Genomic DNA, 16,703 nt, shown 5'->3' with positions numbered 1-16,703 from the left:
TAAACATCTGCAGAAGTACTGAGAGTACCTCACGTCTCTCTAACTCAGTTTGATTTCTTGTGGCTTAGTCTGAGGTTGCACTTTTAGAAAGCACTGGCCTGGTTTTCCTAAAGGTCCTGAACAAGGAGGAAACCTCTGAATCTTAAAAGGTTACTTCATCATCTATTTCTATTAAAAACATTTGTCGAGAGTGTTGTAAGTGATTAAAAAAACCCCAAACAACTAGTGGCTTATACCATGAAGAACTTTTTTTTTTTTTTAATGCAAGAGGCATGGACTGCACATGGCATTGCTAGAACATGGGTTTAATTAATTCCACTATCATAAAAATTGGGACAGAATTTCTAAAAATGTCTTTGCTGATGAAGAATTATTCTGCAACAGCCACGGAAGGGAACTTGTGTACAGGTATCACTTACATTGAGCTCCCAGAGGCACGTGCCAGCACTGCGGAGCACTCCCGGTGCAGTGCAGGAGCCATGCAGCATGCTTAGAAGGGCCGGCCCTTGACAGCAGCCCTGAGGTTTGGGGACAGGGATCTCATAAAGCATCTTAGAGCAACAGCCAGGCCCCGATGTCCCGCACATAAGAGTCTGTTTCCAAAGCCCGTTTACTCTCAGAGTGCTCAGGACGCAGCACCTTGCCTATACCACGGTCTGTCAGGGAAGCACCTCCATTTACACTGCGTGTATCCCAGTGACTGTTACTGGCAAAGGCCAGTTTTGTTTTCAAATGGGAACTTCCTCCCGAGATATCTAGCACAGACCTGCCTTCAGTCTGCAGCCAAGCACACGTGGCCCCAGCACGCAATGCATGAGAGATGGCAGCAGCTTCAGTGGACAGGGCTGCAAGGAGAGTAGCACCAGCAGCACACGCCATGTTCCTACTGCTGCTGAGCCGGTCCAAGGCTCTCCAGGCTGGTACTCCATTTGGAAAAAAAAACCTCCTCAATTAGGAAAAAAGCAAACCTAGTTTGTTCTCCACTAGAAAAGAAAAACCCAAACCCAGATCCATGTTGTATGTGCAGCTGCTGCAGTACGGGTGCTTTTCCCGATGTGAACAAGTCCTTAGAAGCCACAAGAAGTTACTGAACGTGACAGATGGTTCAGCTCTCATTGTGATAACATACAGCTGTGCTTTCCTCACATTTCTGTAGCCATCAGCTAAGTTTTCTATTGCCTTTTTAAAACACAAACTGCAACTTTTTAAACTATTAGTGATTTTCTAGGTAATGGCTTTTCTATACAAGCCTTTTCCAACCCCTTCTCTAACAGTAACCAGAGCTAAGACAAACCGAGGGAACATCCCCCCCTTGACGACAGACCCAGGCTGAATGAACAGTCATACCAGTGCTGGTCCCTGCTCTACCACGATAAAGAGTGCGGAAGGATTTAGACTTCTGTATCCCCGTTCTGAACTACACAGGCCTCAGCAGTGCTTATGTTGAATTTTTTTTTTTTTTTTTTTTAAGAAATTGTGTACCTCCACAGACAGGCAGTACATATACTGCGGAACTTATCAAAACAGCATTTTTTTTATAGAGGAGTAGTGTTAGTAGACACAGATACTCCGCCTTCAAGTGTAAGACAGTTGAAGCACTTCCTTCTGAGGTGTGGCTTTTTTTTTTAAACACCATACATTGAAGAATTTAAAACAAGCATCCCAGACTTTTGAATTAAAATACAAGCTTTACAACCACATAGTAAGTGTAAGCTCTTATATTTCAGTTTAAGACTATATAATTTTATAGAGTACCAAAATAAGCAAAGGATCAGCACTCCATACAAAGTGTTAGTTCTTGTGAGGAGGGTAGAAGGGAGATGGACTTTAATTACACTAAACTTTTTTTTTTTGCAAATCTAAAGAAAATTCCATTTCAGCAAAACAGATTTGAGTTGATTCCCCACATTTCTAGTTCATTAAATAGTGTTTCTTTAAAGACAATTTACATTTTTCTCATTCAAAGTAAAGGGATGACTTAAAGCAATATTAACAAGGAGGTGGTGCTGTTAATGTTTAATGTCAATATGCAATGTCATCTGCTATCAAGGCTAGAAGAGCAACACAACTTTATGTTTACTTCTGAAGACTACTAGAAGTCGACTAACATTTGAGAAAAGTTCTAAGCACGCTACACCAACTCTAGCTGTATGCTGCTGCTGGTAAGCCTCTGCTAGTCCGTACACCACCATGAGGAACTTGGCAGGCAAATCCCAAGGCCCGGATGCTGGCAGTGACGTATTTTCACACTGTAACCCACTAGTCCAGCTTAGGATGGTTCTATCTCTCCCCTGTCTTACGGCATTAAAATGCAAGGAAATTATTAGCTAATATTGCCACTACAATTTTACAAAAGCATAAATCTGAACAAAATAGCAGTTAAAACAAATTGAAGCTCTCTGTTCAACTCCAGGATTCGTTCTCCATGACCACCCTCCACCCTGTCCTGTTCCCTGTCCAGTTTCTTCCCCTGCTCCTTCCCTAATGTCTACTTTACAATAAATAGGTTAAGTGGATTTACATGATGCAAGCGTAACTCAAGACTATTGCCCTATACATATAACCATGTTAAACTGTGAGATTATACACGTGATATCTCTAACAGAGCAACCACCAGTTTAGATTTTTAAAGAAACACAAGTATTTCAGCATGTACACAGTAATGAGTTTAACTGTCCAACATCATCGCTTTTGTACATTCTCTTCCTCTTTATAGCCTTTAAAGGGATTTTAGACCTTGACGGCAACAATCCCAAAACAAGAGTAAAATGAGTTTATTTTATTGCAAACAACGTCTAGAGTTAAATTTCTCCACCTACTTTCTTTAAAGAGAAAAGGAATCAGCAGGCTAAGGAGATACACCCATTTGAGAATTGACATGATTAAAAATTAGATAGAAAATGGGTGACTCACAGTTTCATTAGCGTACAAAATGGTGGAGTTAACTACTACAAGCACACTAGGTATACAGTATTTTGTGGGGAAAGAGTTATACAGACACACAGCTAACTTCATATAGATCCCATTAGACAACTGGATTTACAACAAGTTTTGTTTAATAAGAAATGGGCAAAGCCAGCTTCTTTTCAGAATCAAAATGCAGAACAAATGGAAAAGAAATTATGGTGTTGTACCTTCACAAGTTTGAGCCTCCACAAATAATGCAACCAAGTTTTACAACTTTAGGAGCTTCTACATACACTCCACCTTCACTATTAAGCCCCAGGCTTCCTCTTTGCCCCACCATCTTCTCGAATTCCAAATGTTACAAAAAAGTCCTAGTTATTGCCAGAAACTTTTACCTCCCCCTCCTCCCCTCCCCATCCAGAAGCTTCATAGAGAGGATGGAGTGTAATATGGAGCTTTACATGATCTCATGGTATTCACGAGGGCTACTAAGGAGCCTCTGTACGAATCCGGTTGCTAACATTTCTATCATATTGTGACATGACTCACGACTGTTTCTTAGAAATTGGGGGATGGGGAAAAAGGAGAAAATTCTTTAATAAAAAGACACCAGGTACAAAGCAACGTTTTACTTTTGTTGTGGTAAAAAAAAAGTCACATTTTACAGATAAAATGTAGAACCCTGAAATACTGACACATTCTCTTATCGTGCACAATGCTGAGGTTCTCTTACGAATCACTTTAAAACTGCAATTAAAAATGTACAAAAAAAAGAAAAGAAAAAAAAAATCAACCCACAAAGCTTCTAAAAAAGGAACCCGCAGGCACTTCCTCTTGTGGAATGTTTAAAAAGTTAGCCTACTAAAGAAAACAGTCGACTTCTTGTGAAGGTTTTGGAGAAATATGTATCAGTTCATTTATTTGGGTATTCAATAATATCCTTGGTGATAATGCTGACTCCATGGCTTCTGACCCCAGAATTGCTGCAATAAATGGACAAATAGTTAACTTTAACCTGTGATCACATAATGGGTACATTTCTTACAGAAAAAAAAAAAATGTTCAACAGACATCTAGTTCTGGAACTTGAGAAGACTAAAGTCCTCTCAAAGAGCAGCAAGTTCCTAAACAACTGAAGGCAGTTAAGTTCACTTCACAGTAGGAATGTCAGGCCAAACGCTACATACCATTAAGACCAATAAACCATAACTGATATTTGATATATCAAGACCATCAAGCCAGATTTAAGTTTTGTACAGAAAACTCTTTATAGCGATACTACCTAGCATTAAAAGATCCAGCTAGCCAGTTTTGATTACACATCTAATTATTTCATACAGCATTTTGAAACATTCAAGTTACCAATCAGTGAAAAGGTAAAGTTATTACTACTTACACCCTGCTGCCACTGGTTGTAGCCCTGAGATTGGTTTTTGTAGCCACGATTATTTCCCCTTCCTCTGAAGTTCTGCAAGAGGACACAGGTTTTTTTAACTACTTCATCTATACAGATTTTTCAGAAGTGTACTAATACCAATTTTTCTGTTACCAAGAAAACATCACATACCATACAGAATCTTTCAAATACAAGCTATCAGGCATAGGTTAAAAAACAAACAAACAAACAAAAAACCTCCCTGAAAAAACATGAGAATACCCAAAAGCCTCCTCCCTTCAAGCAACTGCTTCTTAAACGTGGGGCAAGAACCTCAGAATTAATAAGCCAGCTCAAACTATTGTTGCCAGTGGTCTGGAAAGCTGGCTAATCCAGTTTTGACTCGCCCTATTTCCACCTGCTAAACTGCACCAGGACAACTAAAAATACAAGAGCTTGCCTATTTTTAGTTAGGAAAGGCTGTAGTTGCTACAAGGATGTGTTATCTGATCAGACAAAAGGATATGGGTCACACAACTGAAAATAGAAGAGCTAGTCCACAAAACTTCAAATAAAAGTTCTGGTACAAACCAGGGACCTTGATACTAGTAGATAAAATACTGCATCTCCCCTGTTTGTCAGCATTAGGCAAACCTGAGCCATATTTACTAGCTTGAGCTCCATCTGCTGGCTCTCCAGTAATCCAAATTATGTTTTCAAATACACTGATATTCCATCAGTTAAGACCTACGCTAGTATGTCTTTACTAGTTGTGTTTGATACCAGACACCGAAACAGAGACTCTCTCCAGAGCTATTTCCAGAAAGTTCCCTAAACACTTGAGAAAGATACATCTTGATCCTAAGGCCAAACAACAGTTACTACTATTTGCAGGGGAAAAAAACAAACAAACAAAAAAAAAAACAAACCAAAAAACAAACCATAAGCCTTCCCACACATGGCCTAAAAAACTTCAACCGGATTGAGGTACAGTCTTAACATGGAACTCCCACATCAGCGTCAGAACAACTTCTGCAGCATTCAGAGCTCTGGGCACACATGCCAAACTAGAAAACTAGGCCTTTTACCATGGGATTAAGTGCAGTACCACAACCATGTTTGTCGCTCTTCACAGCTATGAAGCCATTCAAACATCATCATCCAAAGTTCTGTAGGTCAACTAACAAATCTCCACAAAATCATCACCTGGTTGTAGTTTCCCCTGTTGGGCATTCCACCTCTGTTATAGTTTCCTCTGTTTGAGTAGCCACCTCTGCTTGGAAAGACAGGACCACGAGGATATGGGTAGCCAATCGCACCACTGCTGCCACCGCCACCACCGCCACCTCCACCACCTCGCTGAGGCATGTTGCCTCCCCTCCTGTTGTATCCACCACGATTGCCAGGGACTGCAGGGAGAGAGTTACTTCAATTGTTAGGTCTTAACAAGCTACAGGCTTTTTTTCTTCTTCCTCAGTAGCAGCAACCTCCAAAATATACAGGCTTATATTTCTAGGCTCACCTCCTCCTCTAAAGTTGCCCCGCATGTTGAATCCTCCACGACCTCTCTGACCCCTATTGAACTGATTTTTATTGCTCTTCTTGTTCTTCTTTGAGCCAGTGTTCTGTTTCTTTTCTGGCGGAAGAGATTTCTTACTTTCCTCTTTATATTGTTCCAAAAGCTTCTGGGCTTCTTCTTTTTGCAACTCTACATAGATTATTTCATCAAAACATTCTGCTACCTCTGGCAGTGTGAAGTTCCCTATAATTGCAAAAACACTGAGTATTCAGCATCGACATTCAGCTACAGTCAAAGCCATAATATAATCACCTTTCTCCCATTTTTCCTCCCACCCCCTGCATTCCCTCAGCATAGGGACAAAATTACAGAATTTGAGCATTTAAGAAATATAACAGTGACAAAAGAAATAAACAGGTCTTCATGGAGTTGCCAGTACTGTTCCAAACCTTGAAAACATTCTGCCTATATCTTTTTTTCTTGTATAAGCCTCCACTCAGAACACCAGTTTCTGCCAAATATGTCACTTATATAGGGCACTTTATGCCAAGACAGCTTTGTGCATCTGCATGAAGCATAACAGCATAACTGAGAAGTGTTAAGGACTGCAGCAGAGGGAACACAATATAGTGTTGTCCTACAAGTTACAATAGTCTTCCAGTTTTGTTTAAGTACAACTGTTTAAGATAAAGTGATTTTTTTTAGACTTCACGTTTACTTAATCCTTTAAACAGATACTCAGCATCCTAAAACACAGTATAGGATTATGTTCCATGCCTTTCATTTTGAGAACTGCATGCTCTGGAAGATCTTTTCCCTCCACCTCTGCCTTCTTTTGTGTTCTTTGCTTGTAGTCTTCATCTTTTGGGCAAACAACAACTGCTTTGCGCTGGAAGCCTGCAAACAGGCACATTTTTCTCCTCTGCGCAGCTGCAGACACATTTGTCTGAAAAAAATGCAGTAACTTACTACACGTAGCTGTCATTGTAAGAGTTAAGGAAGTCAACTTATGGTGTATAGACTTCACCTCTACAAGAGCTTGCAATGAAGTTTACAAATAACTGGACATAAAGATGCTGCATAATGCAAAGTTACGAGCTCATATCCACATGTTAAAATACTATTCCTCCCACATCCCATAAATTCAGAGAAGTTCAGACAAGCATTTGTAGTAATATCTCAACTTCGCGACCCCTGAATGAGTAGTAAGTCAGTAAGTGAAACAACTGCTATTACAATGTAACTTTAATCCCGTTTAATCACTGCACTACAGCCTATAACAAATGTCTTTAACCATTTTTCACGGAAGCTTCTACCTGATCCAAAATGAAATTCCGCTTCTTACGAGCTGCAATCTCAATGAACTTTCCAAGACACTGTGGAGCTCTCTGCAACAGTGTGTTAAGTTTTCCAGTGTCCGCCATCTGCCGCTTAAAACCTGCAACCTATGGAGAGATTTCCCAGAGATAAAGTAGCCTTGATACACATGGCTGACATTTTTTCTTTGCTAAACGCTTTTCACCTCTCTTCAAGGATTGTTCAATTCAAGGTCACAGCTACAAACACTTAACTGGAATTCCCAACACCTCCGTAAGACAGAACTAAACAAAGAATCCAGGTGAATCAGTACAGCTGAATTTAAGGTATACTCATCACATTACTAATTCAAAGCTAAGCGTTCTGAGGACAGTGATACAATTATAAATAGAAATACTTAAACAGGCAACAACAGTTGACTATTTCTTATATAGAACCACAAAAAGCTTCAGAATCCTGCTGTGCTATGGATGAGTAGCAGCTTGGCAAGAAAAATCTTTAATGGTCACCATTTAACCAGTAGTCAGTTTCTTACATTTCGTTGATACAGAAGAACCCCATGGCAACCAAAGACCTTGGATTTACAGCAAGTCTTTAACATGTCAACACAAAATGTTGCATTATCACTTACCATCATTTTGTCCATAATAGTATTTGTCCCAAGAATGTTGTATTTCCCAGGATTTGCTGCTGCATGTTTGGTAACCCATGTAGTCTTGCCAGCTCCAGGCAAGCCAATCATCATCACCACCTGTGACGACAGGTTCTATAGTTGAGATACTAGTTCAAAGACTTCCTTTAATACGCAACCTAGACCAGCAGGTCTAATGGAAACTGAGCGGGGGCCATGGGGGTGTCAGGGGGCTGTGGGGGAAGCGTGTGTGTGAAGAGTCACAGTATACTAAGTATTAAAGCCCTCAAACAAAAAGGTCAGATAGTTGTATAATAGTCTGCTTAAACACCATCACTTCTGTTTGTCTATCGCAACAACTTTGATATTATCAACAAGAAACTTACCTCACAATCTTTCTTTTGCTCAGGTCCCTTTGGTCCTCGGACCCTATCCTCCAGGGGGACCTTCTGGATGAAGGTATACTCTTCAGGTACAGGAAAGTAAGGTTCCTCCTTCTGACCAAAGTTGAACTCAACTGCACAGTTATGGCAGAGAACATGTGGGAAGAGCGGCCGCCCATCAAGAACTTCCTTACTTATTTTGAATGCAACACCAAGCTGTTGTCCGTTCTTGGAATATGAGAGTTCCACTTCATCACCATCAAAGTTCTGTTTTTCAAACAAAGCATTAGTTTGGATAAAATTACTCCCCTCGCTTTATAAAGTTACATTAGTGATTTCACTACACTGGCTATATTCACTTAACTTCTCTAACACTGTTTTACCATAAAGGAACTACTTAAAAGTTTTCTCTTAAAATGAGGTACTGTCAATGATCATGTCACTCAAGATGTGTTTTTTTTTTAAAAGGCTTTAAAGACACTTGTTTGTGAATATGAAATCTTAACATGTTGACAGCAGTCAGTGTTGACAATACCAGCTATTTCTACCTCCTCCCTATGTTAAACAACTTGTCTTGCTCCAAGTTTTTCTGCGTTTAGTTTACCGCTTCTCACATCAAAGCAGTTTAAGAATTCAAGGATGTTTTTCTTCAAAAGAAAATATAAGTGAAAACTTACAGCAAAACATCCAATCACATCATTTTCATCAAACTTCTCACCAAAGTCTTCGGTCTCACAATTGCATGTCTTTATTCCTTTTAGAGAATACCCATAAGAAAATTCCTCTTCACCTGAAGAAGTAATTTAAACTTATTAAAAACAGGCATTTTCACCATAACTTTTGGAAATACAACCACTTCACAGCTACTTAAGTAAGCTGCTGTTCAGAATGTTTTTATGAATGCCAAAACAAGCTATGACCCCCGAACAGCTAGAGCTCATTCTCATGTTCAAGAATACTCTCACTGAGATGGAACAGCAGAGTTTCCCTCATGCTAGTTTTAAAAGCCTTATGCTGCTGGTTCCAAATTCATGTTGACACAAAGCTGAACTGCCAGATAAAGATATGAGTTAAGTATTTTTAAACTCTGAAGACCTGATCATGATGTACCGCTGTACCTGTAACACGGTTAGTCAGAAAGGCTTTCTGAATTTAGTCTCCAGTAGCACTTACCTCTCCCTGTTTTAAAGGGAGTTTAGCAGACATTCAGCCTATGCAACAGCTGAGGATGAAGCTGCAAGGGACACGCTAACAGAAGTGTCAAACACAAGGACTCAGGTGCAACTTAAGTACTTAACTAGAAAGCTGCTGCTGCTGTCAGAACATACCAATTCATATACATTTCCCACAAAGACATGTCTCAGTAGCAGGTATTAGTAATAAATACCATTATGATTGGTTCCCACATAGCTAATGAAGTTGTACTTCTTTCTTCCTAACTACTTTCAGAAATGAGGATTCTTCTCCCAAGCCAAAAGAATGATAATGAAAAATTCAGGAATTTTTCTTCACTGGTTTTATCTTACACCATGCCCCATCCTTTAAAAAAAAAACAGGGCAAGAAAATCCTCTTCCTATTTATAACACTACATGAAAAGGAGAAATCCTTAATCTTGTCAGGTCTTCACTGACCATTGAAAGAATTAACTCTCAAATCACGTAATCCTTAGAGGCCCAAATACTTAACAGCCTTTTGGTTCCTGTAATAAACTTTCTCCCACCATGTCCAGTGAACGATTCAAGTTAATACCACTTTTCAGAACACATGGACTACAATCATTAAGCTTTTCTCATCTCCTTAAGAAAAAAAAAATTACTTAAAACTCGAATAACGTACACAATAAATACAAAAGTAATCAAATGTTTAAGTCTTACCAAGCAACATTCCACTTGTGTTCAGTGACCAGCCAACTCGCACCTCATGTATGTCAATGTCCTTTGTATACAGGTGTTTAACGGGAATCTTTTCTGTTACCTATTTTTAAATTAGCCATTAAAAAGCATGTGGTATTTATTAGATACTACAAGATGGAAATACAAAGGTAACATCCAGAACCTTTACACTTCAGTTAAATCTTTGCTAAGTCCGAGTAATCACCTTCCGAAAAAAATAAAACCACAAGCTAATCACTAAATAGTTACATTTCCTGACTGAGCAATAAAGATGCAAGACACCACATACCTTCAAAGCACTTAGTCATAGCAGTGACTTTCAGTGGCCAAAAGCCTTAATACTTTTGATACTGTATTAAAAATCACAAACATACTTTTTTTTTTTAAATAATTGCCATAAAGTTGGGATTGGCAGTAAATTACTTTGCCAGTAAAATGTGGTAATGGATAAGAAAAATTGCTTTACATAGACTGGGGAAAACATTACAGTCATCCCTTTCCACAGTGAGCAGACTTTCTGGGCAAGTTGCCAGCTTCCAAGCAACATAACCAGATTCAAAAAAATCCACCTAAAAGCACTGGAATCTGTAGGCAACCAGCTATTTTCTAACTGCCTTTACAAATTTCACCAAACTAAAGTGAAAAACTGATCAGTATCCTACCAGTTTCCACCACTATGCGAGTCAGGTGACCGAAGTGAAACTGATTTGAAAGGGACCAGGGCAATAAATACAGACATCAATTTCACTTCATTGGCCTTCCAAAGTCATAGGTACCAGACACAGAAATCACTCAATGCAAGAGCATCGAGAATGGGATCACTGCTTATGGTAGGGGCTAGGTTTGAAAGTACTAGAGAAAGAGAACAGAGTAAGCATTTATATACACAGGCACAACATTTAACATTGCTAGGTCAAAACCAAAACAATATACCAATCTTTGTGCCTTCTGTTATTCCTTTGTCAACAAGTTGGAGAAATCTCTTTATTACAAGGCTGATTGCTCTTTGCCATTCCTACCCTTTATGAGAACTCTTGCTCTCAAAATTCACCTACCTGCTAAACACATTCACCGCATACACAACTCAGAATTATTTAGGTTGGAGGGGACCTCTGGAGGTCATCTAGCCCAAACCACTGCTTAGAGCAGGTCAAACTCAAAAGAATAGAAACAGGAACAGAAGAAAGGATTGCTGCGGTAATTTATAGCCCTTAGAAGAAGTCAAGCTTTCTGTAATCTTCAGAAAGTGCAAACAAACTTCTGACTATTAAGTATCGAAATTCATGTGTGACGCATGAGGTGCCAAATAAAATTATTGGTTCAAAAATGAGACCAGATGTTACTCATTCAGAGCAAATGCAAGCTGCCTTTTTTGTTGTTGCTGTTGTTGTTGAATTAAAGTTGTTATAAAAGAGGGAGCAGTTTTGCAAATTGAGCCATCTTTTATCAAGAACAATTTCACAGGCTGATAAGAGAAGGCCTTCAGAAAGTTCTGTTCACCTGAATTAGTTTCAACTAAGTAGAAAAGAACCGTCAAGTATAAACAATACTATATTTAAGCATGCAAAAGTCTCCCATAAAACATCAGTTCAACTCACCTTCATCTCAAAACAGACTTTGCCTTTAGAAACTCCATACGAGGCTCTCCCTCCAGCCCAAAGGAAAGCAAAGCTTTCCATGGTCAGAGAGGAAGCACTAAACCGGTCTCTTGAGATTTTAAAATGCAGGTCACAGTTATCTGTTAACATAAAGATCATTCTGTTTACTCCTATTACAAAATGAAAGTATAGTTGTTCCATTTTATGCATTAAAAGTGATTTTCAAGAAAAAACACCAGCAAGTGCTCAACATTTTTCAGGAAAAGCAACTGAACGTGTGCCTAGATGGAGCTGCAGGCTGAAGCTCAGCTAAAAATCTTACAAAAAGCTAGCTAATAATAATAATTTTCAAGGTACCATCTTCACTTCTGTCCCCAAATTTCCTCTATTTTTTCCATCTGCTTAAAAACCTGAATTCCATCACATCTATCTGAACCTTTTTTGTCTGTTATTTGAACCTTTTTTGTCTGTTATCTGAGATATTTCTATCAATGTAGTGCAAAGGAATCCGCATCGCATTCTTTGCATTATTTGCTAGATACCTTTTTTGAAGTCTTCTTACCCCTCATGCCCAAATCTAAAGGCAGTTGAGAAGTAGCAACACAAGTATTTAAGTACTGAAAGTAGTACTGTCTGTGGTTAATATAGTCATTTAGCAAGTCCAATTAGATTAAGCCAATTAAAATAAAGTCAGTTAAGTCAAACGCAGATAGGTTAAGCACACAGAATGTGGTCAGAGAACCTAGTTCACCTAAGAAACACGATCTGCACTACAAATACACCTATCACTCTAAGAATGTATGGACATCTTCAGAACATCATGAAGCTTGAAATTAATCTTGTAGTAGGTTCCAAAAAGACAATGCAAAATGGTAACGTGAGGCACATGATATAGCACTTGAGTCCCCCAGAGCAAGGAATCCATAGAAGGAACTCTAAATCCGACTATTACAAGGCAGGAGCTGAGTTCCTCTGTCCTGGTATAAAATCCGCATGCTGCCTGACTACACTAAAACGCCGTCTTCCCTGTATTACTGGTAACTCTCATACATGAGATCTTGTTTTGCTTGCGTACAGCCATCCCCAGTTCCAAGTACAATATTTGTGATGCAAGTGTTTTCTCATTAGTACTTCTAACTTTTATTTGTTGCATGAAAACCAGATAAAATCATAGAGAGGTAACTCACCTGCGTAGGTTACTTTCAGAACAAATGAGAACAGAATTTGAAGTTACAGTCTCCTTGCAAGACACAGGTAATAAAAAGCCCTTAAGAGTGCTAAACCTCTTACATGTCTGGATCATTCTGGTCCAGAAAAGAGAGTGCCAAGCTGTTACACAATTCAGTCTTAAAGCCATGTTTGATTCTGATCTCCAAGCAGTCTGTTGACACTTTAAATCACAGAGTTTGTCCAGTAACAAGACTTTCTATTAGAAATAATAATAATGAAAAGTAGTTACTACTCAGTTATTGTGAAAATTAGCAGCTCCCACAAAGGTGGCTACTCACCAACGTTAGCAGCTATAAACTCGAAGATTTAGTTACCAAAATGTCAAGGATGGCATATTCAGCAACTTATGTGGTTGTGAACTAATACCTCCTTCCATTTCAAAACATTTCTGGGAAAGAAAACAACTGGAACTACTAGCAAATACACCAGATAATGACAAAATTTAAGCTTTCCTTCCATGGCAAGTTCAAGCATCACTTATTCAAGTGTTTTTACTGCACTAAGTCCTTATACTTACCCTCAAGTTTGCCACACTCGTACATCATCACAACATTAAGTTTATGATGTGCCTCAACCCCTCCACCATTTGTAGGTACTTGCCAACTTCTCTGCCCTTCCAAGAAATTTTCTCTGCCATTCTATTTGCACAAATCACCCTCCTGCCCTGCAAACTCACAGACTGCATGAATGGCTTATTTTTCATGAGGTCTTACCTTATTTTTTTGTTAAATTTATTAGAAAACATTAAAAATACTACACTGGTCAGTACATAAATAGGGCCTTAGCAAGTTATGCAGGAAGCTCACTTCACAAACTGCACAACTGTACCTTCACTATTGACTCTCAGAAGTTTCTGAAGTGAAAAGCTGGTATGCTATGTAATTAGTTTCTCAAGCTGTTTCTAGGGTGTTCCATGCTCACTCTACATTTGGCCAGCTTAGTTTCCATACTAAATTAGTGTTTTGGTTAAGATTCCCTCAGAAAACTGTGTATCACAGACTCCATGGGAAAACCAAGCTTATTACTGCTAATATAAAGAACCATATATATCCTTCTGTTGCTTTGTATCTAAAAATGGGCAGAAACACAATTTTAATTTTTCTTTAAATTACTTAGTAATGAAAGTAAACAAATGTATTCATCCTACATTTCAGAAAGTGTGGTTTTAGGATGGAAAGTATAACACTGCACCTTTCCAGAGTAAAGGAAAGCATGTTTACTCACAAGTATCAAGACAAACCACTGTGTCGTCAAAATGTTCATCTTCTTCTTCAACAGGTGGCTGAGGGGACTTGGCCCTGAACAAAATAAAAACAAACATGTATTTTCACAACGCATAAAATAGGCATTTCAGTACCTTACTTCTGGTCATTCACAAAATGCTGCCTATCACCAAAAACTTATTTACCTGCTGTACTTATTTTCTTCAATGTATTCAAAATATCCACGGCCATGGTCTTCACGTGGTCTCTTCACTCCCCTCTTCTTCTCACCAGGTTTTTGTTCTGTTTTAGCATCTCCTGTAACACAATTATTTATTTTAATTACACAAAGTAACTCTTTAATTGGGAATAAAATCCTATACGATGGTTCCAACTGTTAAAACCTATGGCAAGAGAAAAGTAACGGTAACCGAAGAAGACCTTTGCTTTGTACTACGATAAAAGCCCGTATCTCGAATTTTCTCATAAGACTCAAAACTTGTCTGCTAAATCATCCGCGACATTAGCGGCCAGTACACCACGCAGCAGTTGGCAGCCCTGGATCCCCACCGAAAAGCCGGCTCGCTCCGGAGGAAAAAAAAAAAAAAAAAATCGGACAAAAAAAACCTCTGCCGCGACGCCAGACCCGCCCCTGCCCCCTCCCCCCCCACGCCCCGCCAGCAGGACGTTCCCGGCCGCCCGCAAGGACACGGAGCGATGCGCACGACTGCGCCTCCTCCCGGCAGGCCCAGGCGGGGGCCCCGCGCGGGGCCGCCCGGCTGCCTGCGGGGCCTGAAGGGATTCCGCCTCCGCCCGCCTCCATTGTACCAGGCCTTCCCAGCGCCATCCCGTGCGGCGCCCAGGCAGGAAGTGACGTCACGCCGTCCAGCGCTCCTCAACACAATACAGCGCGCCCCAGCGGCCCCTCCGCCGCCACCCCTCCCCCCTCGCGGCCCGGCGAGGCGGCCCCTTCCCCGCACCTCCCCCCTCCCCTCCCCCCCCCCCCGCAATCACCCCTCCTCCTCTTCCTCCGCCGGACCCGCGCGGCGGCCCCTCGCGGAAACCCCGCCGGACCCCCGCGCCGCCTGGCAAGGAGCACGCGGTGCCGCGCCGGGGGCAGTGGAACCCAACCCACCCCCCACCCTCCCACCCTCTCCCGCGGGGGAGGCGCCGCCGCTCTCGCCCTCCCGCGCGCGCCCCGGAAACCGCCCTCCTGGCCGTTGCCCCCCCACCTCTCCGCGACGGGGCTTCCCGGGGGGGGGGGGGGGGGGGGATGATTAACGGCCTCACCGCCCCACCCCCCCACCCCGTACACTCACCCCCGGCGGTCTGAGCCCCGGGGCGGCCGCCGCCACCGCCACCTTCCGCTTTCTTCTGCTGCTGCTGCTGCTGCTTGGCGGGGCCGGCTGGGCCGGAGGGGGCCGCCGCCGGGGGCCCCGAAGCGCCGCCAGCGCTCTTGCCGGGGGCTTCCTTGGCGGCGGGGCCGCGAGGCTGGAGGAGCGGCGGGGGCTGCTGCTGCTGCTGTTGCTGCTGCGGGGCCTGGGGCTGCGGCGGCTGCTGCTGCTGCTGCTCCCCGTGCCCGTTGGCGTCCCCGGCCGCGGCCTCCTCCTCATCGGCGAGCTCGTCCTCCCCCTCTTGGAAACCCTGGTCGTCTCCGTTCTCATCCTCCTCCTCCTCCTCTTCCTCCTCCTCGCCGCCCGCCTCCTCTTCCATGGGGCCGCCCCCGGCCCCCGCCCGCTCGCCGTTCTCCTCGCCCAGCTCCATGGCGTCGCCATCGGCGGCCTCCAGCCCTTCCTCGTCGTCGTCCTCCGCGGTGGAGGCCGCGGCCTGGTCAGGGCCTCCCCCTTGGTGGAGCTGCGAGGCGCCCCCGCCGCTCTCGGCTGCCTCCCCCTCCATGCTGCCGTTGCCAGGCTCAACTGCGCCGCCGGCGGGGCCTCCCCCGCCGGCCTCCTCCTGGTCTAGCGCGGCCTGGAGCCGCTCCATGAGCTCGGCCTTGAGGCCCTTGTCGGAGAGGCGCCGCTTTTTCAGCTCCTCCTTCAGCTCCGACACCTTCAGCTTCTTCACGTTCACGGGCGAGCAGCTCATGGCGGCGGCGGCTCGATCCCTGGGCGGCGCGCGGGCGGCTCTGGGCTGGGGCGGACGGCGGCGGCTGTGGGTCGAGGCCCCGGCGGGAGGCGGTGGGTGGGTGGCGCGGCTGGTTCGTGCGGCTGCGGCAGCTGCGGAGCGGACCCGCCTGGCGCCAAATCCTTTCACCGAGCTCGCGAGGGAGACGCGCCTCGCGGGGCCGAGCACGCAGCGCTGCCCGCCCCGCCCCCGCGCACGTAGTCCCTCCTTCCCCGCCCCCCTCCCCCTGTACCCCCGGCTCCGCTACCGTAACGGACGCCCGCGCGCGCCCGTACCGTAAATACGCGCCCGAGCGCAGCAGCTCGCCGCGGACCCCACTGCCCGCCCTCACGCGTGGGGTGCCGGCCGCCGAGACGGCGGCAGCGGCCCCTGTGGGCCTCCCCGCCGGGCCGCGGAACGGAGTTTGAGGGGAAAGAGCAGCTCTCCCCGCCGGAAGGCCGTGCTCCGCGCCAACAGCTGTACCTGCGCCATGTTGGGCAGGCGGCAGCAGGGAGCGCGGCTGCAGGCACCGGTGTGGTTCCCTG

At 43.4% G+C, this 16,703-nt stretch overlaps 1 protein-coding gene across 1 annotated transcript; it reads right to left on the bottom strand.

Annotated features, from left to right (window-relative positions):
* Positions 1-1,702: 1,702 nt before the first annotated feature.
* Positions 1,703-16,339, bottom strand: HNRNPU (heterogeneous nuclear ribonucleoprotein U). The gene is made up of 14 exons (XM_086745983.1): positions 15,375-16,339; positions 14,262-14,373; positions 14,078-14,151; positions 11,624-11,763; positions 10,008-10,107; positions 8,810-8,922; positions 8,136-8,399; positions 7,750-7,869; positions 7,118-7,246; positions 6,579-6,747; positions 5,805-6,044; positions 5,489-5,691; positions 4,304-4,375; positions 1,703-3,890 (listed from the first exon to the last, which is right to left on the bottom strand). The coding sequence occupies exons 1-14, from the start codon at positions 16,138-16,140 to the stop codon at positions 3,837-3,839; spliced, it is 2,556 nt and encodes an 851-aa protein (XP_086602109.1). The 5' UTR covers positions 16,141-16,339; the 3' UTR covers positions 1,703-3,836.
* Positions 16,340-16,703: the final 364 nt, after the last annotated feature.

This window comes from Chlamydotis macqueenii, chromosome 3 (assembly GCF_036417535.1).
Source record: "Chlamydotis macqueenii isolate bChlMac1 chromosome 3, bChlMac1.mat, whole genome shotgun sequence".
Lineage (NCBI taxonomy): Eukaryota > Metazoa > Chordata > Aves > Otidiformes > Otididae > Chlamydotis > Chlamydotis macqueenii.
The sequence above is the reverse complement of the archived record's forward strand: the minus strand, read 5'-3'. Positions and strand labels throughout refer to the sequence as shown.

Excerpts from the sequence above, each read along its gene's own strand:
- HNRNPU (XM_086745983.1), bottom strand. The coding sequence starts at position 16,140 with ATGAGCTGCTCGCCCGTGAACGTGAAGAAGCTGAAGGTGTCGGAGCTG. Across the intron at positions 10,108-11,623 it reads AAGTCTGTTTTGAGATGAAG|GTAACAGAAAAGATTCCCGT; the intron begins GTGAGTTGAACT and ends ATTTAAAAATAG. Across the intron at positions 3,891-4,303 it reads ACAACCAGTGGCAGCAGGGT|CAATTCTGGGGTCAGAAGCC; the intron begins GTAAGTAGTAAT and ends CATTTATTGCAG.